At 34.6% G+C, this 27,009-nt stretch overlaps 1 protein-coding gene across 1 annotated transcript in view; it reads left to right on the top strand.

The window, feature by feature from the left end:
* Nucleotides 1-23,892, top strand: part of LOC111044421 (glutamate receptor ionotropic, delta-2-like) — a 147,519-nt gene extending 123,627 nt beyond the window's left edge. Inside the window, exon 10 of the mRNA XM_039436480.1 lies at nt 23,725-23,892. Within this exon, the coding sequence (XP_039292414.1) occupies nt 23,725-23,872 (148 nt within the window). The 3' untranslated portion in view covers nt 23,873-23,892. The remainder of the gene's footprint in view (nt 1-23,724) is intronic.
* The last annotated feature ends 3,117 nt before the right edge of the window (nt 23,893-27,009 follow it).

Here is a 27,009-nt window from a genome sequence, read left to right as displayed (position 1 = left end):
CCAACAGTTTGCATTTGAATTATCACATTTTCTAGAATTTCGAGCTTATTTCCATTTTCAGGTGAAAATGTTACTGAACATTAATTGTAGAGATTTTCATGCTCAATCATTTCCACTTGAATTTTTTTGTTTAAATTATATCTGAAGACTGATTATTGGGAATCTAAAATCAAACTTTGCATAGATGGGGCGAAGCTCCTGAAATTTTCAGTGATATGGGACTCGTGGCAGTTGATAGAGCTTATCAATGACTATTATAGGTATAAATTTGATCAAAATCGTTGGAGCCGTTTTCGAGAAAATCGCGAAAAACCCTGTTTTTCACAACATTTTTGCCATTTTAGCCGCCAACTTGAATTGCATTTGATTGAAATTGTTCGTGTCGGATACTTATAGTGTGAAGACCTTAAGTTCCAAATTTCAAGTCATTCCGTTGATTGGGAGACGAGTTATTGTGTGCACAGACGCACATACACACACACACACACACACACACACACATAAATATATATATATATACAGACCAATACCCAAAAACCACTTTTTTGGACTCAGGGGACCTTGAAACGTATAGAAATTTAGAAATTGGGGTAACTTAATTTTTTTGGAAAGCAATACTTCCCTTATCTATGGTAATAGGGCGAGGAAAGTGAAAATGAACTTCTGAATTACAAATTATTAAGATACAAACATAATTAAAACTCAAATAGTAGAGAAAAAAGAGAAGTGAAGAAAAAATAAACCACAAAAACCAAAGATACGAAAAACCAACCTCAATAATTTATTCCAAATCCTTTTCATGTGATGACACAACAATGCATGACGAAATGTGTGTACACACATGTTCATCATGCTTGTCCTGTCGTTAGTAGCTACCCATAGTTACAATTTCACTACTACTCCTGTATTTCTCAAATAATACTATTCACCATTCATATTTGAATACACGTTAAATCTGATTCAACCACTTCAATCAGCAGTCAGAATAATAAGTTTCTATGTCACATTAGGAAAAGTGTTTGTAGTGGGGAGTGTATGATGTAGTATTAGGATAAATTTACATTTTATGACCAGAAATATAATTATTCTAATCTACTCGATCAACATATATTTCCGAGCTATAAATTTCTGAGTTTGTATGTTGACTTAGCAATCAAATGATTGTTCCCAAACTCTGCTCTCATTAGAATAAGAAGAATAAGAATGATTTTTATTCCTTTAGTGCATACAAACAATGCTATCGGAAACGTCAAAATATACATTATACATACATCATAATAAAATAACAGAATAAAGAATAAAAGTTTGTCAATAACAATAATATCAAGAATAAAATAATCCAACGTACATAATGCATCATTTAAATATAAACACATAAAATATAAAATACTACAGAGTACTATCACGTATGGTTTCCAAAAAATGATTCTCTACTGGCAGCTGGAGGAAATCAGAAAGCGAGTATAGTGGGAACTGTAAGAGAAGGTTTTCAAGTTTTTGTCGGAATACTGTTAAAGGCAAGTTTCTGGCTGAGTCTGGCAGAATATTGAAAAGTTTCAAGGATACATGATTAGGACTAGTTAATACTTTTTTCAGTCTTGTGTAAGGTACATCTATTTTTGTCTTATTTCGTGTATTATGGCTGTGGATGTCAACTCTGCATCTATATGATCCTATATCCTTCTTTACTTGAAGTAGGAGTTTGAAAGCTACCATACTGTAAACTGTCATAACTTTTTCCTTTATAAATAATGGCCTGCAATGCTCCAAATACGCTGCACCTGATATAATTCTTATAGCCTTTTTCTGTAGTAAGAACACTCTTTGCACATCCGGGGCACAACCCCACAAGACCAACCCGTACATAAAGATACTCTGAAAAAAGCGAAATAGCACATTCTTAATAGTGTGCGGGTACACAATCCCTGAGCCTTCGAAGAAGGTATATAACCCTACTAAGTTTGGAGCAGACACTTTCTATATGAGGTATCCATGTGAGTTTATAATCTAGTGTAATGCCAAGAAGCTTAGCACTTTTTGCACTCTGACTGATCTGTCTCAAACCAAGCACTAGCTTCTGGGTCTTGGTTGTATTCAAAAATAGACGGTTTGCCCTAAACCAGGCTTCTGCCTCGCCCTGACATCTGGACATCTTTTGTTCAAGAGCACTGAGATCCACATCAGAAGTAACTAATGATGATCATCAGCATAGCATACCACCTTGGATCGAATGCTAAACCCAATATCGTTCATCATGACCAGAAAAAGTAGAGGCCCAAGAATGGACCCCTGAGGAACGCCATGTGGTACAGCAATTGGCTTGGAAAACTCTGAGTTAACACATACTGTCTGGATACGACCCTGTAAATAAGATTCTAATAGTTTTGTATTGGGAGGTCCACGTTGTTATGGCAGTGGTGAAAGGTAGGAGAGCAGCGTTACCGATTCTCTGCCTTGTCAATGCCTTCTATAGACGGTAGCTGATACAGGTTTATCGATCTAATATGAACTGTTCATTCTAGTTTAAAATGATCAATTATATTTTTCAACGATTCCATAATGGATTTTCATAATTGAGATGGAATATTTTGTTAATAATTAATTATCAATTCTACATTGTTAAAAGACGATCTGGCAACAGAGCAAATTTTTCATAATTGGGATGAAATATCCCAATATATTGTTGATAATATATTATCAATTCTACATTGTTAAAAGACGATCTGGCAACAGAGCAAAGCGGGAAAGAGATAGCGCTCTCCGCTTTGTTAAATGATAGACAAAGATAGCAATACTTATATATTTTCTTGGCAAATCCATATATCTAAAAGCGAAATGGCACTCACTGACTGACTGACTGAGTCACTCACTCACTCACTCACTCACTCACTCACTCACTCGCAGAACTCAAAATCTTCCGGACCAAAAACGTTCAAATTTTGTAGGTATGTTCAGTTGGCCCTTTAGAGGCGCACTAAGAACGGATTTGGAAAAATTTCCAAAGATACGCCCAAAATCTGCGTTTTCAAGCGTTTCCTCAGCTTCATCGCGAACAAATAAACAGAAAATGTTCAAATTCACTACAGAAGCTCAGCTGGGGTGTAATAGTGTTGTGTTAGAAGGAATTTGAAATAACGCCAAATATACGCCCAGAATTTGCGTTTTCTCAGTTCTTTCATCAAGGACAGGAAATGTTTACAAATTGTAGGCGAGCGAAGCGATTCCGCTTGTATCATTTTTGGACGATCCAGTCAGGGGTCCAGGGGGCGGAGACCCCTGGCTAGACGGATATGGCGAGCGAAGCAAGCCTGACTGCTAGTAAAATATACTTGATTATTTGAAACAAGAATGAACAGTCAATATTACATTAGAGAACCTGTATCGGCTACCGTCTATAGAAGGCATTGACAAGACAGAGGATCGGGAACGTTGTTCTCCCATCTTTCTTCACTGCCATTATAAAGTGGACTTCTCTATATATTACATATATATCGATACTGGAAGGTGGGCTACATAGAGCTAGATACATAGATATAGATCCTGAAAAGGTACATGAATCTATATATAGCCTGGTCAGTCGGCAACCAGTGGTTTAAAACCTCAGGGGGAAACGGGGAACGATGGTTTGGGGGGTTAAACCCCTAAATCGGTGATCGAAATTAACAGGGGTTTGTCGTGTGACAAGGAAGGGAGATCCATTTGGGGCCCGATCATAATTCCATTGCTAGCAGGGGGTTTGTTGGATGGTTTTGGGGCGGCAGGGGTTGAAATCAGGGGGGTTGGTTAGGGCACGCACATATGGTCATCAATGAGGTGGAGAGGGTTCTGGTCAGACCTCATCAAGCCTATAGCTCATCACTATGGAATTTGAATCTCTCGGTAATTCCCCACCGTTCTTCTTTAGCACTTTTGCTTTTTTCCTACTACTGTTTTACATTCGTACACTTCAACGAGATTTCTCTTTTGTTTGATTCTTTTTTTCTCTTCTCTTCTCAGTACTTGCATCCTCACACATAGACTTTAGTCTTTGAATAGATTCCAATCTATTTGTGGAACAATAAATAGGACTTTGAGAAACAGAGCCAGGAGAGAGACAAAACTTAAATTCTATAAGGCTATGGCTATTCCAACGCTCTTATATGGCTCTGAACCTTGGATACCTAAGGTGAAAGAATGGAGTAGGTTACTGGCTGCCGAAATGAGTTTTTTGAGAGCAGTAAAAGGGTGCACAAGCGAAGATAGGCTTCATAATGTCGATGTAAAAAGCGAGCTCAACATAATCTCCATATGACAGAAGATTGAAGAAAATCGGCAAAACTGGAAAGATCATGTTGAGAGGATTGATTGATTGATTGATTGATTAAGTACTTTATTTATGTAGATTACAATATATACTGGCTTATACACTTATATACAATAGCATACAATACAGCAAAATTATAGATGAATTTACATAATATACACTAAGAAAATAATTATTGAACTGTATATGATATGAAAAAGTAATTTGTAATGGAGAGCGACAGGATTCCCAGGGCAGTGATGTTGTATAACCCGGTTGGGAGGAGAAGTGTGGGCAGACCCCGTAAAAGAGGATGTGATGGTGAGTTTGGAGTCGGAACAGGCAAATTGCCTAATCCTTGTAGGAAGACAAAGACGACTCATGGACTAATCGGTTTCCATCCAATTTTCCAGTCTTGTTTGTAATTTCAAACTTTCATTGCCATAGTTCCATTTTGGCCGTTTGTTTTCCTCTCTTTGGCCTACACATCAAATCATTTAGAAGAAAATTCTCTTGATGAATTTCCTGTCTGTCTTTTTTCTGCTCATTATCCGCTTCCATAATACATTATTCCACTTTCTTATTAGTTGTGGTGGTGATATAATGGTTACACACACATCGATTTTTGGCCGTTCTTTTAAATTCTATTAGATTGAATAGAAGATGTCAAACAGAGGATATTTTTGTCAAGTTTAGTTTAATCTGATAGGAATCATAAGGAAAGCAAAAATCAAATGTAAAAAAGTGGGTGTGACAAGTTTAACACTAATTGTTTGATACTTGGAAAAGTAAGACTTTTTGTCGTTCTTTTTAATTATTCTATTAGATTGGATAGAAGATGTCAAACAGAGGATATTTGTCAAGTTTCGTTGAATCTGGTAAAATTCATAATGACGGCAAAAATCAAACGTTAAAAAAGTGGGTGTGACAGGTTTAACACTAGTTGTTTGATACTTGAAAACGTTACGACTTGACAACATTCGAAAACATTATCAATTTGACAATTCTCTACAATCTCGTTGAAAATCTATAGGTTGAGCAGGGATTTAAGTAAGAAATTACCATCATATTCCAAGCTCAAGATAATTTTATCTCGATATTTTTACTATAATTTTTGAACCCATTGTCACTCATGCCTCTCCGATCTCTATCTTTGGTAGAGAGTTAGAGTGGGGAGGATATTTTTAATATTCTTTCCAAAGAATGGACATTGATATGTCCAAAGCTCCGCCAATTCATGTAGATGCATAACAATATAATTATTATCTATAGTTATTATATTACAGATTGCTTTTTCATATCATATTACAGTTCAATAATTATTTTCTTAGTCTATATTATGTAAATTCATCTATAATTTTGCTGTATTGTAAGCTATTGTATATACGTGTATAAGCCAGTATATATTGTAATCTACATGAATAAAGTACTCAATCAATCAATCTCTCTCCCGCCTTATTCTCCTTGTTCATCAACAACATCATCTTCTCCTCCCCCCTTCACCACCTCCTATCCCTCATTCTTCTTTTCCACCTCCTTCATCTTCTTCACCCCCTCTATTCATCTGTAATAAGGTTATCCTTTTTTGCCTCACTTTTATATTTTTCAATTATTTTTAACTTAGTTCAATTATCATTCTTCTATTGTAGATTTAGAATGATATTTTCAATTTATTATCGTTTTGTAATGTTGTAAATGCAATAGGTTTTTCAAGACCTGGCATGTGATTGAATAAATCAATCAATCAATCAGTCTCTCCCCCTCTTCCTTGTTCTACAATTATTCCTCTTCCATCTTATTCTTCTGCTTCTACATCATCTTCTTCTTTCTTCTCCTCCTGCTCCTTCTCCTCACAATCTTCTTCTCCCACTCCTCCTCCTCTCTCTCACACAGTTTTCATACTACAAAGGAGCCGACACCTCCCCAAGGTCCTCCTCAAGAAACTTGCAGTAATTTGCTCCAGAGCAGCAGAGCAGCAGTTAGTTGCCAGTTTATTAATTAGTTTCATGTTGAGTTTTCCTTATTTGTGTTTGCAGGCTGAGAGGCCACGCACTTGATTACACATGTACACGGGCACACACACATTATAAACATACCACACGAATATGAGACAAAGAGCGAGGAAAAGGGCATAATTGAACGGGTTGCTCATTATAAATATTTAGGAGTCATCCTGGATAGTTTAAGCTGGGTTCCTCATGTACAAGGGCTGAAGAACCGTTTGAGAAAATTAATCTACGCCTACTCACGGCTGGGCCAAGTGCTTACTGTGGATCGCTGCAGGACAGTGTACTTTGCGTATGTGCAGTCTTTGCTGCAGTATGGCATTCTGGCGTGGGGAGGTGCGTCATTGGCGGTCTTGGAGCCTCTGTCGGTCGCCCAGAGGTTGATAATTAAAACCATATTACAAAAAAAACCAGCGTTTTCCCACCAATCTACTATTCAATATATTTCCAGTAATGAATGTTAGGCAGATTTTCATAAAAACTTTAGTAATTTACATTTTCAATAATAAGGACACTTTTTTTCAGAGAGATTCAACACAGTCATCTAACCAGAAACCAAACAATGTCACGTTTATTTAATCCTACTATTAGTATCAGTTTGCAAAGGCACAATTCATTTTACATTTCGCAATGGCTGTATAGAAACCTTCCTCCAGAAATAGTTGAGGCTGGGGCGGGCCGAGTCACTGTAGTGTTAGAGCACAGAATTTCTGAATGGTTAATGTATGTTGGATGACAGGATGCAGAGAATTTAATCAAATCACCTTATGTTTGAAATTCAAATTTTAATCTGTTTTTCTTACCAAATACATTTTGCAAAAACCTGGCTGTTCTGGTGTGATGAAAATAATAATTATTAATAAATTATAAAAATAGGTATTATTACAAGCCGATTGTCTAATTTTCTTCCAATGGATTTATCTTTTCTTCCTTCTCAAATTCAAATTGATTTTTTTTATATAATTAATCTTAAAAATATATTAAATATAATCTATTTTTATTTCATTTACCGTATGTATCTTATACTTATAGCCCAACACAACTAATCTTAAGAACTGCTCCCACACACGGACGTAATAGTCTATGTGGGTTCTAATATTCATTTTATAATTGTAATTGTGTTGTTAAATTGTATGATACGTGAATAAAAAATAAATTGGAGAGAGTTGATTGTGAGAGAGTGGAATAGATAGAAAGTGAAAGAGAAACCGTGTGGGGAAGGGTGAGAGAAAGAGATTGATAGGGAGGTGAAGAGAGAGAGAGGGAAATGTGAGAGAAAATAGCGTGTGGAAGAGGAAGGAAGAGAGTGTGATAGATAGATTAAATTAGATTACATTTCTTTATTTATGTATGTTACAATAGATAGAGAGAGTTGTTATTTATGTTATTATAGATGGATAGATAGATAGATGAGAGAGAGAGATAGATTGATTGAGTACTTTATGTATGTAGATTACAATATATACTGGCTTATACACTTATATACAATAGCTTACAATACAGCAAAATTATGGATGAATTTACAAAATATAATTAAGAAATAATCATTGAACTGTATATGATATGAAAAAGCAATTTGTAATATAATAACTATAGATAATTATATTGAATGAGAAGATTACAATAATTATATAATTCTGATATAATTATATTGTTAACGATAACAATAACGATAATTATATTGTTATGCATCTACATGAATTGGAGGAGCTTTGGACATATCAATGTCCATTCTTCGGAAAGAATATTAAAAATATCCTCCCCACTAACTCTCTACCAAAACGTTAATTTCATCAATTAAACTAAGGATTTATTTATTAATGGAAATATCGTAAAAATTTTAATTGATATGAATATTCGAGAGAAAAAAAACCAGAAAATTGATAAAGTAAAATAATTATATAGGTAGATGAGATCAAATTATTGATTAATAAAATGAAGTAGGCTGAAAGTAGATCAACTTTCAGTTATATACAGCAGTATGCTTCGTCCAGATGAGAGAGAGAGAGAGAGAGAGAGAGAGAGAGAGAGAGAGAGAGACAGAGAGAGTTATAGTGAGAGGGTGATATAGAGAGAAAGAGTGAGTAAGATTTTGATATATGTACACAAGCACACATTATAAACATACCACAAGAATATGAGAGAGAGATAAAGATAAAGATTGAGTGTTAAAGGGAGAGTAAGATTGAGGAAAAAAGAGTGATGCTGTAGGAGAGGGAGTATAAGAGATTGTGAGTGAGAGAGTTTGAGGGTGTGAGAAAGGATGTGTGAAAGAGAGCAAGAGTGTGTTGAAGAGGCAGTGAAAAAGTGAGAGAGAGCAAGAGTTTTTGACACAGAAACAGTGGACAATATAGAAACAGAGAGAGAGGTAGTGAGTGAGAAAGTCTTAGTGTGTTTGAAGGATTGATTGATTGATTGATTGATTGATTGATTGAGTACTTTATTTATGTAGATTACAACATATACTGGCTTATACATTTGTATACAATACCGTAGCTTACAATACAGCAAAATTATGGATGAATTTACATATTATAGTGAGAGATTGATTGATTTATTGATTGAGTACTTCATTTATGTAGATTACAATATATACTGGCTTATACACTTATATACAATAGCTTACAATACAGCAAAATTATGGATGAATTTACAAAATATAAATTAAGAAATAATCATTGAACTGTATATGATATGAAAAAGCAATTTGTAATATAATAACTATAGATAATAATTATATTGTTATGCATCTACATAAATTGGTGGAGCTTTGGACATATCAATGTCCAAGTATTCTTCCCACTAACTCTCTACCAAAAGTGAGAGAGAGCAAGAGTTTTTGACACAGAAACAGTGGACGATATAGAAACAGAGAGAGAGGTAGTGAGTGAGAAAGTATGAGTGTTTTTAGAGGATTGATTGATTGATTGATTGAGTACTTTATTTATGTAGATTACAACATTTACTGGCTTATACACTTATATACAATAGCTTACAATACAGCAACATTATAGTGATGAATTTACATAATGTAGGGAGAGAGGGAGAGAGAGAGATAGATAAGCAGTGAAAGAGTGAGAGAGAGCAAGAGTCTGAGACACAGGAAGAGTGGACGAGAAAGAAAGGAATGCAGCGAGAGGTAGAGACAAAAGAGAGTGGTCGAGAGAATGGGAGAGATAGGAATAGATGGAGAGTGAGTGAGTGTGAGATTGAGGCAAGTGAGTGGAAGAGGGAGTATGTGTGAAAAAGAGAGCGTGGAAGAGAGAGAGTAAGCATAAGAGAGTGAATAAGTTTCAATGACAAAGAGAAGGAGAGGGAATGAGACTGGGAGAGAGTTAGATTGAGGGTATGTCAGAGAGTTGGAGAGAAAAAGAGCGTTAGAGGGTGTATGAGTGAGAGGGTAGTGGTTGAGAAACAAGACTAATTTCAGTGCCAAAGAGAGACTGTGACATTTTGAGTGGTTCACCACATTAATGAACAATTGCTTTGCTTTCGCTTTCAAATTTCACTGCGAGTGCTCGTATTACAAACATATTTCCTTGTTCTCCTTATTCTTCTCTTCCTCATACACTTGTTCTTCTCTCTATATTTTTGGAGGGTCGAGTGTAAGAGAGGGCCGGCAGCGCCCTAACTCCGCCCTCCTAGGTCAAACATGAAGACAGCGATTCTATTCTATCTCTTTTTCTAAATTATAGTGGTCATGTTCCTCATGCAATTTTATTCTTCTTTGTAGATCCGTAATAACTAGTAGTTCTGTGAACAGTAAACCTCACGCAGTATTCTCATCCACAAGTACCTGATTGAAATTATAGACCTTATGGAAATACAGTAATAGACTGGCTTCTCCACACATCTGTGTAATCACTTGTCAGCTGATTTATGATGAATAATTCTATAGTCTGATTTTTACTCCAATATTGGCGTATGAAGGATGCTCCTTTTTCCTTCTATATAATCCTTGAAATGCGAAATTTCCAAAAACCTTGTATATACGTCGACGCGCAATTAAAACAGGAACATACCTGTCAAATTTCATTGAAATCTATTACCGCGTTTCACCGTAAATGCGCAACATATAAACATATAAACATTCAAGAATAAGAATAAGAATAAGAATAAGAATAAGAATAAGAATAAGAATAAGAATAAGAATAAGAATAAGAATAAGAATAAGAATAAGAATAAGAATAAGAATAAGAATAAGAATAAGAATAAGAATAAGAATAAGAATAAGAATAAGAATAAGAATAAGAATAAGAATAAGAATAAGAATAAGAATAAGAATAAGAATAAGAATAAGAATAAGAATAAGAATAAGAATAAGAATAAGAATAAGAATAAGAATAAGAATAAGAATAAGAATAAGAATAAGAATAAGAATAAGAATAAGAATAAGAATAAGAATAAGAATAAGAATAAGAATAAGAATAAGAATAAGAATAAGAATAAGAATAAGAATAAGAATAAGAATAAGAATAAGAATAAGAATAAGAATAAGAATAAGAATAAGAATAAGAATAAGAATAAGAATAAGAATAAGAATAAGAATAAGAATAAGAATAAGAATAAGAATAAGAATAAGAATAAGAATAAGAATAAGAATAAGAATAAGAATAAGAATAAGAATAAGAATAAGAATAAGAATAAGAATAAGAATAAGAATAAGAATAAGAATAAGAATAAGAATAAGAATAAGAATAAGAATAAGAATAAGAATAAGAATAAGAATAAGAATAAGAATAAGAATAAGAATAAGAATAAGAATAAGAATAAGAATAAGAATAAGAATAAGAATAAGAATAAGAATAAGAATAAGAATAAGAATAAGAATAAGAATAAGAATAAGAATAAGAATAAGAATAAGAATAAGAATAAGAATAAGAATAAGAATAAGAATAAGAATAAGAATAAGAATAAGAATAAGAATAAGAATAAGAATAAGAATAAGAATAAGAATAAGAATAAGAATAAGAATAAGAATAAGAATAAGAATAAGAATAAGAATAAGAATAAGAATAAGAATAAGAATAAGAATAAGAATAAGAATAAGAATAAGAATAAGAATAAGAATAAGAATAAGAATAAGAATAAGAATAAGAATAAGAATAAGAATAAGAATAAGAATAAGAATAAGAATAAGAATAAGAATAAGAATAAGAATAAGAATAAGAATAAGAATAAGAATAAGAATGATTTTTATTCCTTTAGTGCATACAAACAATGCTATCGGAAACGTCAAAATATACATTATACATACATCATAATAAAATAACAGAATAATAGAATAAAAGTTTGTCAATAAAACAATAATATCAAGAATAAAATAATCCAACGTACATAATGCATCATTTAAATATAAACACATAAAAATATAAAATACTACAGAGTACTATCACGTATGGTTTCCAAAAAATGATTCTCTACTGGCAGCTGGAGGAAATCAGAAAGCGAGTATAGTGGGAACTGTAAGAGAAGGTTTTCAAGTTTTTGTCGGAATACTGTTAAAGGCAAGTTTCTGGCTGAGTCTGGCAGAATATTAAAAAGTTTCAAGGATACATGATTAGGACTAGTTAATACTTTTTTCAGTCTTGTGTAAGGTACATCTATTTTTGTCTTATTTCGTGTATTATGGCTGTGGATGTCAACTCTGCATCTATATGATCCTATATCCTTCTTTACTTGAAGTAGGAGTTTGAAAGCTACCATACTGTAAACTGTCATAACTTTTTCCTTTATAAATAATGGCCTGCAATGCTCCAAATACGCTGCACCTGATATAATTCTTATAGCCTTTTTCTGTAGTAAGAACACTCTTTGCACATCCGGGGCACAACCCCACAAGACCAACCCGTACATAAAGACACTCTGAAAAAAAGCGAAATAGCACATTCTTAAATAGTGTGCGGGTACACAATCCCTGAGCCTTCGAAGAAGGTATATAACCCTACTAAGTTTGGAGCAGACACTTTCTATATGAGGTATCCATGTGAGTTTATAATCTAGTGTAATGCCAAGAAGCTTAGCACTTTTTGCACTCTGACTGATCTGTCTCAAACCAAGCACTAGCTTCTGGGTCTTGGTTGTATTCAAAAATAGACGGTTTGCCCTAAACCAGGCTTCTGCCTCGCCCTGACATCTGGACATCTTTTGTTCAAGAGCACTGAGATCCACATCAGAAGTAACTAATGATGAATCATCAGCATAGCATACCACCTTGGATCGAATGCTAAACCCAATATCGTTCATCATGACCAGAAAAAGTAGAGGCCCAAGAATGGACCCCTGAGGAACGCCATGTGGTACAGCAATTGGCTTGGAAAACTCTGAGTTAACACATACTGTCTGGATACGACCCTGTAAATAAGATTCTAATAGTTTAAGAGCATTGTTTTGGATACCAAGAAATTCTAATTTACTTAATAAAATATTGTGATCCACCACATCAAATCCTTTAGTCAAATCGAAAAGAACCAATCCTGTGTGCTTCTTATCATTAAAACCATTCTCAATGTCAGCCACGATGGTACTAACAGCATCAATAGTTGACCTACCTTTCCTAAATCCGTACTGAGTTTCACTGAACAAACTATTTGATTCAAAGAATTCATATAATTGTGAGGCAATAATGTATTCAAATATCTTACTAAAGATGGGTGGTACCGATATTGGCCTAAAGTTTTCTGGTGAATCTTTGTCCCCCCTCTTGTATATGGGCACTGTTCTAGAATGCTTGAGTGATGATGGAAAAACTGATTCTCTGATACAGGCATTAAAACAAGATGTTAATGGCTGTAAAATAAATTCAATGACTTGTTTTATGAAGGAGCTGGAAAGGGAATAAATATCTTTGCTAGTGGATGACTTCATTCTAGAAACTATGTAAGAGACTTGATCACATGATACTTCTTTTAATACAAATACAGCCTGTGTTTTTGGGGAAGATACCAGAAGCTCCTCAGCAGAAATAGCTGAAGGCTCGATCACTTTATGAATTTCTGCTACAGCACTGATAAAGTATTGGTTGAATTCTTCAGAGGATACAGTTGTAACAGTAGACTGAGCAGGCTTGGAATTTTTTCGAATAATTTTCCAAGCCGCTGAGCATTTATTGTTAGCCGATTCAATAAACTTGACATTATGGTTCAGTTGAGCCATTTTCAATTCACATCTGTACAGCTTCTTAATATTATTATACGTCAACCTAGCTGAGTATGTACCTTCTTTTTTTAATCTATCATAGGCAATAAGAACATAATTTTTCAAGACATTCAAAGCAGGTGAATGGATATGCTTTTTTCTTTGCTTTATTATTATGGCCAGGTATGCGTTTGACAACAGGGAAAGAATCTAAAAATAGTCCATTGAATCTATTGAAGAATGAATTAAAATTACATTCAGCACTATCATGTACGGTAACTCTGCTCCAATCAACCAAATTAAGCCTATAGCAAAACCAGTCTAAAGCACTTGGAGTGATAGGCCTGAAGCTTTTTACTTGCAAACTTTTTCCATTACTGGGATGTTTACTCACTAAAAAATTAGATTTTACATAAAAGCAAAGTGCATCATGATCACTCAATGCAACTGGATCAACCTTCACAGAGAATGATTCCGGTTTTAAATCTGTTGCAATATTATCTAGGGCTGATTCAAGTCTAGTAGCTTCAAAATTAGTGAAATATAGGTCAAGGGACTTCAAAAGATTGATTAAGTCTGACCTTCTGGAGTCCATAGTTAGAATATTTACATTGAAGTCTCCACCAATTATGAAATTGTACTTGTGTTTGTATTTATTCAAAGACAAAATAAGTCTCTCCAATGCATCAAAAAACAATTCTAGATTGCCATTTGGTGATCTATAGATTACTATAATTAAGAGCTTTAATCTTTTTACAATAATACCTGCGAATTCATGATGAATTTCATGACAGTGAGAAGACAAATCAAGAGCTTGTACCTGATTGGCATATGTATTTGCAATAAATATGGCAACACCACCATTTTTAAAATTTGATCTACAGAAGGCAGTTGCAAGTGAAAACCCTTGTATTTGAACTAGATTTAAAAAATCTTCTCTAAACCAGTGCTCAGAGAAACACAGCACATCAAAAGCTTTTTCCCGATTTATCATCTCGATTTCATCTATTTTGTTATTCAAAGATTGCACATTACAATATATTAGAGAGAAAACATCATTTACAGGAATATTTACATTGTTTTGTTTAAATAAGTGAAAGGAGTTATTTCTAAAAAAGAAGTATTTTCAAAAGATTGATGTAAGGATCGAAAGGAAGAGTTAATTTCTTGACTGATGACTGCAGGGATCGTGACATCAGGAGCTGGGCTGCAGGGCGCAGGAGAACTGGAAGGAATAGGTGAAATAGGAAAAGATTCAATGTATTGAATGAGAGGGGATACAGTCTTTTCACGGCTCACAATTACTTGCTTCTCCTTAGAAACCTCATCACTACTCCCATCACTTACAGACACATTGTCAATACCATTCGTAACAGAACGCTTAATCCACATTGTCAAGTTTTTCGACAGTTGTCTTTTACCTTGTCGATTAAGATGGAGTCCGTGTCTTGTGCGATGAGATCGCTGAAGGAAGATGTTGACATCATAATAGCGAATTTGCAGATTCCCTTTATAGCTGCTCACCATTCGAGATAAGCAGGCATTAGAGTACATTATGCTTTCATTTAGATCAGGATCGTCATACCGATAGGGCACACTACATACGATAATGTTCGTTTTTAAATTAAGTTGAAGAAGTGCACTGATTCCTTGATGAAGGGATAACTGATACGGTTCATCTCTATGAAGGTCATTAGTGCCTCCAAAAATAACAACAAAATCATCCTCAGTGAAATCCCTGATAAACTCAAGTCCATCGTGAACAATGTGTTTAAGTTTTGCTCCCGGCTTAGAATATACGAAAATGTCAGAGTCATCTTGTAAGTGCTGCAAGTATTTGCTTAGCTGTTTACCCTGACTGTCTGAAAGAATTGTAATTCTTCTTTTCTTAATAGAATTATTTAACATACTGCTTTTCGAGTAACAAGTCTTAGGCACTGTTTTTGATGACGCGGGTCTATGAACTTGCGCTTCAACGATTACTTTATTAGATGCGAACCTATCTGAAGACGACACATTATCAGAGAGTACTGAAAACCGATTATTCACTGTAATAGCACTTTGATTAGTCTCAATAACTTTAGTTCTAGATCTAATAGAGAATTTAGGCGTAATGAAATTGTCCTTCCTGTAATGTATTTCGCTCAAAAAATCAGTGTTATTGTTGGCATCAGCTTGAATAATTCTTATAATTTCATCTTTATTATTTAATTCCTCTTTTAAACTTTTATTAGTTGAATGAAGTTCTTCTAAGCGAGCCTTTAAAAGTAGTAATTCCTCATCGGCTTTCTTTTCATTAAATAAAAAGTCTTCGAGAGCTTCCCTTCTTCTGTTTTTTTCGAGTTCCAGCAGTTTGACCAGTTCATTATTTTCTTTCGAAATAGCGTCCCTATCATACAAAAGTTCATTGTTGTCGGAGATAGTCGAGTCCAATTTATTTAAGACTTGAACAATGTCAGGAATTAAATCAACAACAGCATCGTTAGTGAATTTATCTGCAATAATAGACAGAGTTCCTCTTATATTCACGGCTAAATCTATAACCAACTCATTACAAAGTTCACTGTTTATACTATTTATTTCTGACTCCGCATCTCTGATCAAACACTCACGCATACGGCGAGTTGTCATAGGCCTATTCATTTTTAAGATCGAAGCCTAGCGCCCAAAACAGATAAAATCAAACGTCACTGATAACGCAACAGAGCTGACAGATGACAGTAGATAGGTCAGTAGGTCAAGCACTCAGTCAGTCGCTATCGGCATAGTGCAGAAAAACATCCGATTGTACTACAGCTGACCAGATTACCGCTTAGACATGAAATGCCGCAAGCCGGTTACAACTTTGATAACTTGGTATTGAAAGTGAGGTTATACACTTTGAAAGACTATTTATAACTCACAGAGTGGGGATAATAATTATCATTATACTTGAAAAGCCAGCAGTCACACAATATAACATCACTACTCACTTTGATAACCGTATATGTGATAAATTATTACAATACTTTATAAACTAATCAGCAGACGAAACACTAACAACCATCACAGGCAGATCAGGGCTGCCAACTTCCTGTGTGTGATTTACGTATCATTTATGGTGCTATGATAAGATTGAAGATAGAGTATAAAGATATCAATGATATAGTTATTTATTTCAGAATTTCAAGAAGCATTTTTTAATAATTTATTAATTAGTTTTCATGATTAAGATAAAATATTCAAAATTAATTATCAATTCTACATTGTTAGAAGATGATCTGGCAACAGAGCAAAGCGAGAAAGAGATAGCGCTATCCACTTTGTTGAATGATAGACAAGGTTAGCAATACTATTGCTGATCAAACACTGCCATTATAACGTGGACCTCACTGTAGTCGAGAATGAGCTACTTCTTCTTTCGAGAATCAAAATATCTCATCCCCGAAATTCACAGGCTGACGTATAGCCAAACTGTAAAATATGAACACGACCTAAAAGATCCTTTAGGGTTTCAAAGGTGGAAGGGTAGGTTAGGAGGTAAGGTTTTTGCTTTCGAATTTCAAAATTCTTGTATTATTCAAAATATGTTTTGATAATCATTGTAGAGCAGAAACAGAAAGCTTGCATGTCAACAATAATGTTTTTGTTATATACTGTAGTTTGACTATACGTAACCGTATGATTTTCGGGTATGCGATATTTCGCCCATCTCTTCTTTCACAATCATTCACTTCCACAACGGTTTTAGATCTTAATCAAACATATCTAATTCTTCATTCTCCGTTTCAGATTAAGATGGCAGCGAGAAGTGGGCATAATGAACCGTATAGCAGGAAGATGGCTACCCCAAAAGCCCAGCTGTAGCTCTAGGGGTGGGGGCGACTATGTAAGGGTAGGAATGAGTGAATTACTGCCTGCCTGGCGGATTTTGTTAGCTGGATTCCTATTGGCTGCTGCTATATTCACGCTGGAACTCATCTATAACAGGTAGAATATAGATTGAAATTTATGAAAATTTGTCCAGAAGCTAATAATCTATGGACTACTATAATAAAGGGAAAAAACTAGCTAATACTGACTTGATGTAAAATGGCATTAATGTCCAAAATATGTTGTGATAAAATGATTTAAAAGGATACTGAAATTTTTATTTTATCCATATTTCTAGCTTATACATTTTATAGTATGGAAAATCAAAGAGTGACACATCATCACGTCTAAACTACTAGAATGATTTACTTGAAATTTTGCATGTGTTGCAAAATTTACATTTTTGCATAATTTATTTTACATTTACTTTTTTACTTCAAATTATTATTATTTAAATCATTCCTATTTAGTTTAAATTTTGGCATAATTTGCCGAGGATCGTTGTAGGTCAATTTCGAATTGTTCAAGATTTCAGTAGGTCAAGTTTTCAGTTTGTAAAGTTTTTAAATTAGATCCTTAACAATGAAAATGAACTACCGTACAAGAGAATTCAATCTCAACAATGTAAGACCATAATTGAATAGATAAGAAGTACATTTTCTTCGTGAATATATAATACATTCGAGATAGAAGTGATCATTATCTATTACAATAACAAAATAGTATCTCACGTGACAAGGACGGGAAGGGGCCTTTTGCAGGCGAGAATGATGTTTCCAGTCGAGGCGTTAGCCGAGACTAGAATTTCATTCGAGCACTGCAAAAGACATTCACGTCCAAGTAACGTGAACTATTTTTGTCATAACAATCTTAAGAAACATTACCTACTTGTCCTGACGTTACTTCATGCATTCTGTAAACATAGCCTGGTTTACAAATTCCGAATCAGGAATTTTGTGGAAGTTGACAAAACTTCCACCTGGAGCGCTGAAGGTGGTTTTTTTGTAGCAGTTTTGCTGTTCCTATTTTGTAACTGGGAAAACACATTCGACTGTAGAGAAAACATAATATGTTTTTATAATATGATATATTATAAATATTTTATATATATTATATATTTATTTAATATGAAACCATATCATGGTTTCATTACAGTAGATTATGCTGTAATGAGAATCATATGTTTATTTGTTCTGCAAACAGCTGTTTACCGGATTGATTTCATGCAAGGAAACAGCTGAAATGAATGACTATGACAAAGATATCAAATGCCAGGATGACTTAAATTAGAGCTTCATTAATCTTTCATGGAAGGTCCTGTATGGAGAGAATGGCAATTATGTAGTCCTATTATTTTCACTGAATTGGAAACATGAATTAACTATAATTAAATATCCTAGAAAGAAGAATAGACATCCTAAATAATCAATAAAAATTCTACATACCAAAAACACAAACAGTTAAAACAGAAGTTGAGTTCGAAATAGTCAATTGACATTACTTTGAATCCAAGGTACAGCGAGAAAAATCCTACATGATCAAAATTCACATCCCAAAGGACTTAACAATATTTAATTACTAAAACAGTAGATTCAATAATAGTCAACCAGCATTAAATCCTACATAATACAAGGGAAATACTTGAATACATCCAAGAAAACTATAGTGAGGTTCACGTTATAATGGTAATGTTTGATTGGCAATATTTTTGTTATCCTTGTCTATCATTCAACACAGCAGATAGCGCTATCTCCTTCTCGCTTTGCTCTGTTGCTGGATCTCCTTTCAACAAGGTAGAATAATTAAGTGATTAACAAAATATTCCATCTTGATTGGGAAAATTCTTTATGAAATTATTGAAAAATAAAATTCTCTGCTTAATCTATAATATATAATAGTGCGGAATGGCACTCACTCACTGACTGACTGACTGACTCACTCACTCGCAGAAATAAAAATCTACTGGACCAAAAACGTTCAAAATTGGAGGTATGTTCAGTTGGCCCTTTAGAGGCGCACTAAGAAATCTTTTGGCAATATTTTAACTCTAAGGGTGGTTTTTAAGGGTTCAAAGTTCGTCTTCTAGCATGTATATTCTTCTTATTCTCTTAATTATAATTGAAAAATGTCCATGTCATATGTTAATATAGAACTATAATCTAGAGAGAGTACCTCTTCGAAACAGTTGTTAACTGGTAACTAAATTAATAATTTTGTCAGTTGGCAAAAAGTTGAGTTGACTTTGTTATGTTGGCACCAAGTTGAAGATTGGAATGCATTTCTCGCGAAAAAATAGATTGGGCACTGCTACTTCAATCAGAGCAATTCCTGGGAATATTATATTACTAGCAGTCAGGTTCGCTTCGCTCGCCATATCCGTTTAGCCAGACGTTTAGTCTGGACCCCCGACTGGATCGTCCTAGCATATGATCTCATTCTTGGACGATCCAGTCGGGGGTCCGGCTAGACGGGTATGGCGAGCTAAGCGAGCCTGACGGCTAGTAATATGTAATTGATTATTTTAAACGAGAATGAACAGTTAATTTTACATCAATAAAACTGTTTCAGCTACCGTTTATAGGAGGCATTGACAAGACAGAGGATCAGCCAACGTTGCTCTCCTATCTTCCTTCACTGCCATTATAACGTGGACCTCACTATAGAATAGACATCCCAAATACTCTATAAACATTACTCCAATCCCAGTTACTTCAGACGTCCTGTAAAATTCAGGCCTGAGAACATTGGCTGATACCTGAAAAATTATTATCACTCCGCTTCTTCCTTTTAGCTTTTCTCCCAGAACGAATCCAATCTGTAGAGTTGGCTGCAGATCTAACAGATTTCCTCTTCTTCACTTACTCTCACTCACTCACACCCTCTCTCTCTTCAACCCCTTCTCTATCCTTTATTACTCTTCTTCCCTTTTCTTTCGTACACCGATAAATCCGACCTCATACCTGTTCTTTCTCGAATAGTTATTATCTCTCTTTTTCGCAAGATGTAGATAAAGATCTCTTTTCTTCTCGCTCATTTTCTCTCTTCCCCCTTCACCATCTCACTCACTCACTCTCTCTCTCTCGAGGATTGTGTGGCAGAGAGGACCAGGAGTCCTAACTTCGCCCTAATAAAGGCATATAATCAATCAATCAATCAATCTCTCTCACTTTCTCTGTCACACTCTCTCTCTATCTCTCTCTCCTCTCTCTCTCTCTCTCTCTCTCTCTCTCTCACTCTTTCTCTCTCCCTATCTGTCTATCTTTCACTTCTCCTTTTTCATCATCAGACTCCCTTCCCTTTCTCCCTTACACCGACAATTCCAGCCTCATACCTGCTTTTTCTCATCTATTCTCCATCTTTCTCTTTCTCATGCTGGAGATAGAGATCCAACAGATTTCTCCTCTCTCTTTTCATTCTTTCCACTTCTTTTTTCACTATTTCATTCTTTTTCCACCTTCTCTTCAACCTCTACTACCTGTTTCTTTTTCTTGCTCTAACGCTTTCTCTTGCACACTGACAAATCCTGTGTAATATCTTAGTAATGAGTTCTTTCTCATTCATCTTAACTCTCTCTTTCGCATGCTGAGGATGGAGATCTAACAGCTCTCTCTCTCTTCTCTCTATTCTTCTTTTACTATCTATTTTCTCTCTATCTCTTCTTTTTCACACCTCCTCTCTACGCTCTATTACTAACTTGTTCTCATCTCTTTCTTTCTAACTTTGGGAGAATACGGCTCATTATATTCTCTTTCTATCCATATATCTCTTTTCACCTCTACTTTTCATGCACTCTTATTCACTCAATTTACTCACCCTTTCTATCACTCTCACTTCCTCTCCCTTTCTCTTTTATTCTTCATCCTTTCAATGCTGGAGAACTCCGGCCCAATTCATCTTCTCACTCCCTCTCTCTTTTCACCCTTTCTTCATGCTCTATTACTTGTTCCCAACTCTCTCTTTTCAACGTTGAAACATAAATATTTTCTCTCACTCTCTTTTCACCTTCTATTGACGCTCTGTTACTTGTTTCCCTCTCCTCCACTCTCTCTCTCTTTCTTAAACTCTCTCCCTCTAACGCTGGTTCAATCCGGCCCAATATATCTGAGACCAACAATTTCGCAGAAACAATGTTTTCAATTCCCCAATCGTCGGCCTGTGATTTTCGCCCGGCTTACAGCAGTGAATACATTTTTAACACGTTTTCCACTTGAAGGACTACAACATCATTCTGTCTGCTCCTGTATCCTTATATTCTTCTCTTTTATTCTACTATCTCCTTTCCTCTTATCACTGCCTCTCTTTCACATTGCAATACGTCTTTCTATATCATCAAACATCCTCTTCATACTGTTTTTATCCGCTTTTTATATCTATTATAATCCATTTTTCTCGATTTACTTTTCATCTATTTCATGTTCTTCACCTCGGATTTATTCTTCTTATTCTTCCACATCATTGTTACTATTTCCTTCTTCTCTTACTTATCCTTCAACTTCTTCTGATTTTCATTTTTCTTCTTCATCTTCTTCATCTCCTCCATCTCCTTCTTCTTCTGCTTCTCCTTCTTCTCCTTTATCTCCTACATCTTCTTCTTCTCCTTTATCTCCTACATCTTCTTCTTCTCCTTCATCTCCTACATATCCTTCATCTCCTGCATATCCTTCTCCCCCTCATTCTTCTTCTCCTCCTTCTATTTCTTCTTATTATTATTATAATATTTTTTTCTTCGTTCTCTTCGCCTCATTCTATTTTTATCTTATCCTCCTTCTTTTTCTTTTTCCTCTCTTTCTTCCCCTTATTCTCTTTTTCTCCTCCTTCTCATCCTTCTTTTCCCTCTTCTCCTTCTTCTCCTTTTTCTCCATCTTCTCCTTCTTCTTCTCCTTCATCTTCTTCTCCTTCAGTCTGTCTCCACTCCCGCAAAACTTTTCAATGATCTCCTCATTTCCTTTCCCTTTTCATTACAATCACTTTCACCTACTTCCCCTTCATCGCCCTCTTACCCATCTTCTCTTTCTCCTCCACCTCCTCCTCCTCCTTCATCTCTTTCTCATTCTACTCATCCTCCAATTCTTTGTCTTCACCCCAGCAACACTCTGATGATCTCCTTATTTTCTCTCCTTCTTCATCACAATCACTTCCTCCTTCTTTTCCTTCTTCTCTTCCTACCACTCCCTCTCTTTTCATCATCCATTCTTTCCTGGTCTTAACCCCAATAGTTCTCTCTAATGATATCCTTATTCCCTCTTTCTCTTCAGAGTCACTTGTTATCTCTTTTTTCCCACTTTTCTATTCTAGTCTTTAAAGCGCAAGCTCAACAACACTTTACGGTAATCCACCATTCTGTCCGACTAAATACCTAGTCTAATCTTCTTTCCAGCCTACTTTAGTGAACTAATACAAATACAGCCGTTGAGCTTCGTATTCGAATTTATTATCACTTTCGAGTAAAGCTGAACTGCATTTATTGAAACGCACAATAAAATTGGAGTGAATAAGAGACTCAGAGACAAATAGGGAGAGAGTAAGTGAGTGAGAGATTAGATTTTAATTCTTCATTTATGTATGTTAGAGAGAGTAATAGGGAGAGAGAGAGAGAGATTTTATAGATTTTATTTCTTCATTTATGTATGATAGAGAGAGTAATAGAGAGAGAATGATTGAGTACTTTATTTATGTAGATTACATTATATACTGGTTCATACACTTATATACAATAGCTTACAATACTGCAAAATTATAGATGAATTTACATAAAGAAGACTAAAAAAATAATTATCGAACTGTATATGATTATGAAAAAGCAATTTGTGATATAATAACTATAGATAATTATATTGTTATGCATCTACATAAATTGGCGGAGCTTTGGACATATTAATGTCCATTCTTCGGAAAGAATATCAAAGATATCCTCCCCACTAACTCTCTACCAAACTCTCAACTCTCTACCAAAGGATTGATTGATTGATTGATTGATTGAATGAGTACTTTATTCATGTACATTACAATATATACTGGCTTATACACTTAAATACAATAGCTCACAATACAGCAAAATTAAAGATGAATTTACATAATATAGACTAAGAAAATAATTATTGAACTGTATATGATATGAAGAAGTAATTTGTAATATAATAACTATAGATAATCATATTGTTATGCATCTACATCTACAAGGAGAGAGAGAGAGAGTGAGTGAGTGATAAAGAGGTGGGAGAGGATAGCGCTATCCGCTTTGTCGAATGTTAGACAAGGATAGCAACACACTGACATTATAACGTGGACCTAACTATAGCAATATTCGTCTGAGATTCAACTGATCTGGAAATAACAAAGAATCTATGAATGTAGTCAAACTTATTCGTTGTATTTTTAGACAGGTACAAATCGAGCAATAATCTGAATAGCACTGGTAGACTTTATTTAATACATTTCATTTTCCAGGAGGATTGCAAAGCTGAAGTTATTCCCGAAAACTAAAGACAGAACGGTCGGAAGACATTTGAAGAAGCCACTTGGTGCTAGGAGGGTCGGATTCAATACATCTGAAAAGTCTACCAGTCAAGGAATTGAGAAGCAGAAAAATACATAGATAGTCCTAAGCATAATAAATAGTTATTTGTATATCTAGAGTGAAAAGTACGACTTTTTCTCCCTGTGGGAAAAAGTTTGAAGCCCGAGGCGAAGCCGAGGGCAGCAATTTTCCTGAGGGAGAAATAGCTATTTGTGCAACTAGTGCGCAAAGCGACAGTTTGCTGCACCAAAAGAAACGTTTACGCCCGAGCCGTAGACGAGGGCGGAATGGTTACTTGAGTGCAGCAGTAAAACTTTGCGCACGTATTTCACATTAAGTTTTTCCTACAGCTACCATTGAATATGAAAAGTGGGTAATTATGGGTAAAATTGTTTGAAATCCATCAAATGTTTTTCTGTGTAATTTTATTATTGACAAAAACCTTAATCCTGAAATCCTAAAGTCCTCGTTGTCCTTGGTTATAATATCTAATTAATGCTGTGCTCGTTGTGCTTCGTTGCACCTCTGCTCACTATAGCAGCCCAGTCACTGTTACCAACTTCATTTGGATTTTGCTGCACTGTTGCTCCATATAACCTACTAACTATTTTGTGCTGCCATGTTGCAAATCTGGAGTGCAGAAATAGTATATTTCGCACCTAGGGTCGAAAATGTACGTTTTCCGGCTCGAGATCGCGGTTTTCAAGTTCGAGACGAAGTCGAGAACTTGAAGCATTCAAGAGCCGGAAAAACATTTTTGCCCGTGTTGCGAACGCTACTTTTTGCCACACCAAAAAAAAAAAAACTTCCCAATATTTATAAGAAATTGAAAAATTAATAAAATTCAAACAGCCTATTTTGATAGTTTGAATCTTGGTTATGACAACTTCTACTGTCAATTAATTTCTATATTACTAATTAATAATTCACAATAGTGACCATATTTTTATACTATTAGCCTAATATTTCGAATAATTGTTTGAATTTTCATAGCTCGCGCTTTGCGCCCGGTGCAATATCTCATGAATAGATGGATGAATAGAACTTTCATTACTATTTTGAAATAATGTGATGAAAAAATTAATATAATTGCATATTTCACAGTTTTGTCTCAAAATATATCTAAAAAATTGATTGAAATTTGAATTATGGTAACTAATATAAAAAATAGCTAATAAAAGTCGAAATTCATCGACAAAAAAAAATGACATTGACCGGAGATTCGAACCTAGATCGTGTTTGTTATTCACTGAGCTTTGACTTCTGTTTTATTACGCCTTCACACTCTCGGCTATTGCGTATTGTTGAACGTAGAGGCCTGACTGATAACTCTTAGCATACACGTAATACTGTAAACTAGACTTCTGAAAAAGTTTACTCCACTCTTAAAAAGCGTACAACCTTTGACTATAGAAAGAAGGTTGTTCTTTCTATAGAAGAAGGTTCTTTCTATAGTCAAAGGTACAACAGACTTTGGCTCATGACTTATATTATTGAAATTAATATTGTTATCTGTTTCACAATAAAAATTTCACTCTGGATTAAGTCAGGTAACTTATGTAGGCTACTATAATATAGTGTATAGCGGCATATTAATTTGAAGCCAGTTTGCCGGCATTTTCACAACAAAATATTGCTCTGAAATCATAGAGAAAACATTCGAAGATTCAATCTTGAGTGGGCCCATGTTTTCTCTATATGGTTCAATATTAAAGAAAAATTATCTAAAAGTTTTAATAATGAATTACGGAAAAATTACTAGGATTTTTTAGTCAAGGCTGAGTTTCACCAGTAGGCTTACCTTAAACTTCAGATCTCTGCTGTATTTTCTTGTTATTATAGTTGATTGTATTGCATTAAGAAGTGGAATTCGATAATAAAAAAGAAACAATTATTACTCTACCTCACTTTTAAATATTGATACAATTATTGTACTTTGATTTCAAATTCGATTCTTCACTTTTAAATGCTTGCAATACGTACCTTTCTGACAATGGACAATGCAGCCATTGTATTCATTGTTTGATATCAAAAACACAATAATAAATATTAAATTATTAAACAGTAATTTATAAAATATATTATAGACATAATACCGCGATTCACAATACATAATTATATAGATTATTACAGTCGTTATGAGATTATCTCTCTATGATTTTTGTGAGATCGGACACGATCAGCTGTTATTCAAGGTCATTTTACAGCCCTAGGGCCGTAAAGTTTCACCGGCCTGGTCGGAAAACAATCACTTTCGGCCACCATACGACGCACGTAAACAGCTCATTACATCCAAGTGTGGTGAAAAAATTTTTTCGCCCCACTTGGATGTAATGAGCTGGTTTTCGTGCGTCATATGGAGGCCGAAAATGATTGTTTTCTGACCAGGCCGGTAAAAGTTTTACGGCCCTAGGGCTGTAAAATAACCTTGAAGTCAGCTGATTCTGATTTGATGTGAACGTGTTTACAAAATGGTTTATGAAACGGAATCAGTTTATGCTTCTAGAATTGAATAAGTATTCTGCAATAAGATACTATCATTTTATTTGGATGAATAAAATACAGATAAGATATATATTATAATCTATTCAAATTCGATTTTCAGAGTAGGATAGAACTTCTAACCTAAACTTCCGAAGTCACAACAACAAGCATTGTTGACGTTGACATTCAGATTGGCCGAATTTCAAGTGTGCTAAAACAGCTGATCAAAAAACTTTTCATTATTTGTGTTCATTATTCAAGAATCAAAACATTTATGATAATATGATCTTATTGTCATTTGGAAGAATAAAAAGTATAAACTCAACCTCTTACGTGATTGAACATAATCTTTTAGGTTATTTAGACAAATCAGAATAAAAAATGAAAATACTTGGACAATTTCCTGATATTCAGATTACCCCAGATTTGCTGGAGCTATGACCTTCCTGTTTTGCTTTCGGAAGTGCCTAATAAACAATTATTCTCATATTTATATTGTTTATTTTTCTGTGTGGCGAAAAATAACGTTCTCACCATGGGCAAAAATGTTTTTCCGGCTCACAATCTTTTCTAGTCCTCGGCCTACGGCCTCGGAATATAAAACCGATTTCGAGCCGGAAAAGTCTCATTTTCGACCCTAGGTGCGAAATATACTATTCCCGCACTAGAGCGGAAAAGTGATTATTTGCGTTCTGTAATCAGTGCAGCAATGGCCACTTTTTAACGTAACT

Source organism: Nilaparvata lugens, chromosome 10 (assembly GCF_014356525.2).
Source record: "Nilaparvata lugens isolate BPH chromosome 10, ASM1435652v1, whole genome shotgun sequence".
Taxonomy (NCBI): domain Eukaryota; kingdom Metazoa; phylum Arthropoda; class Insecta; order Hemiptera; family Delphacidae; genus Nilaparvata; species Nilaparvata lugens.
Note: the sequence above shows the minus strand (reverse complement) of the source record. Positions and strands in the feature narration are given on the sequence as shown.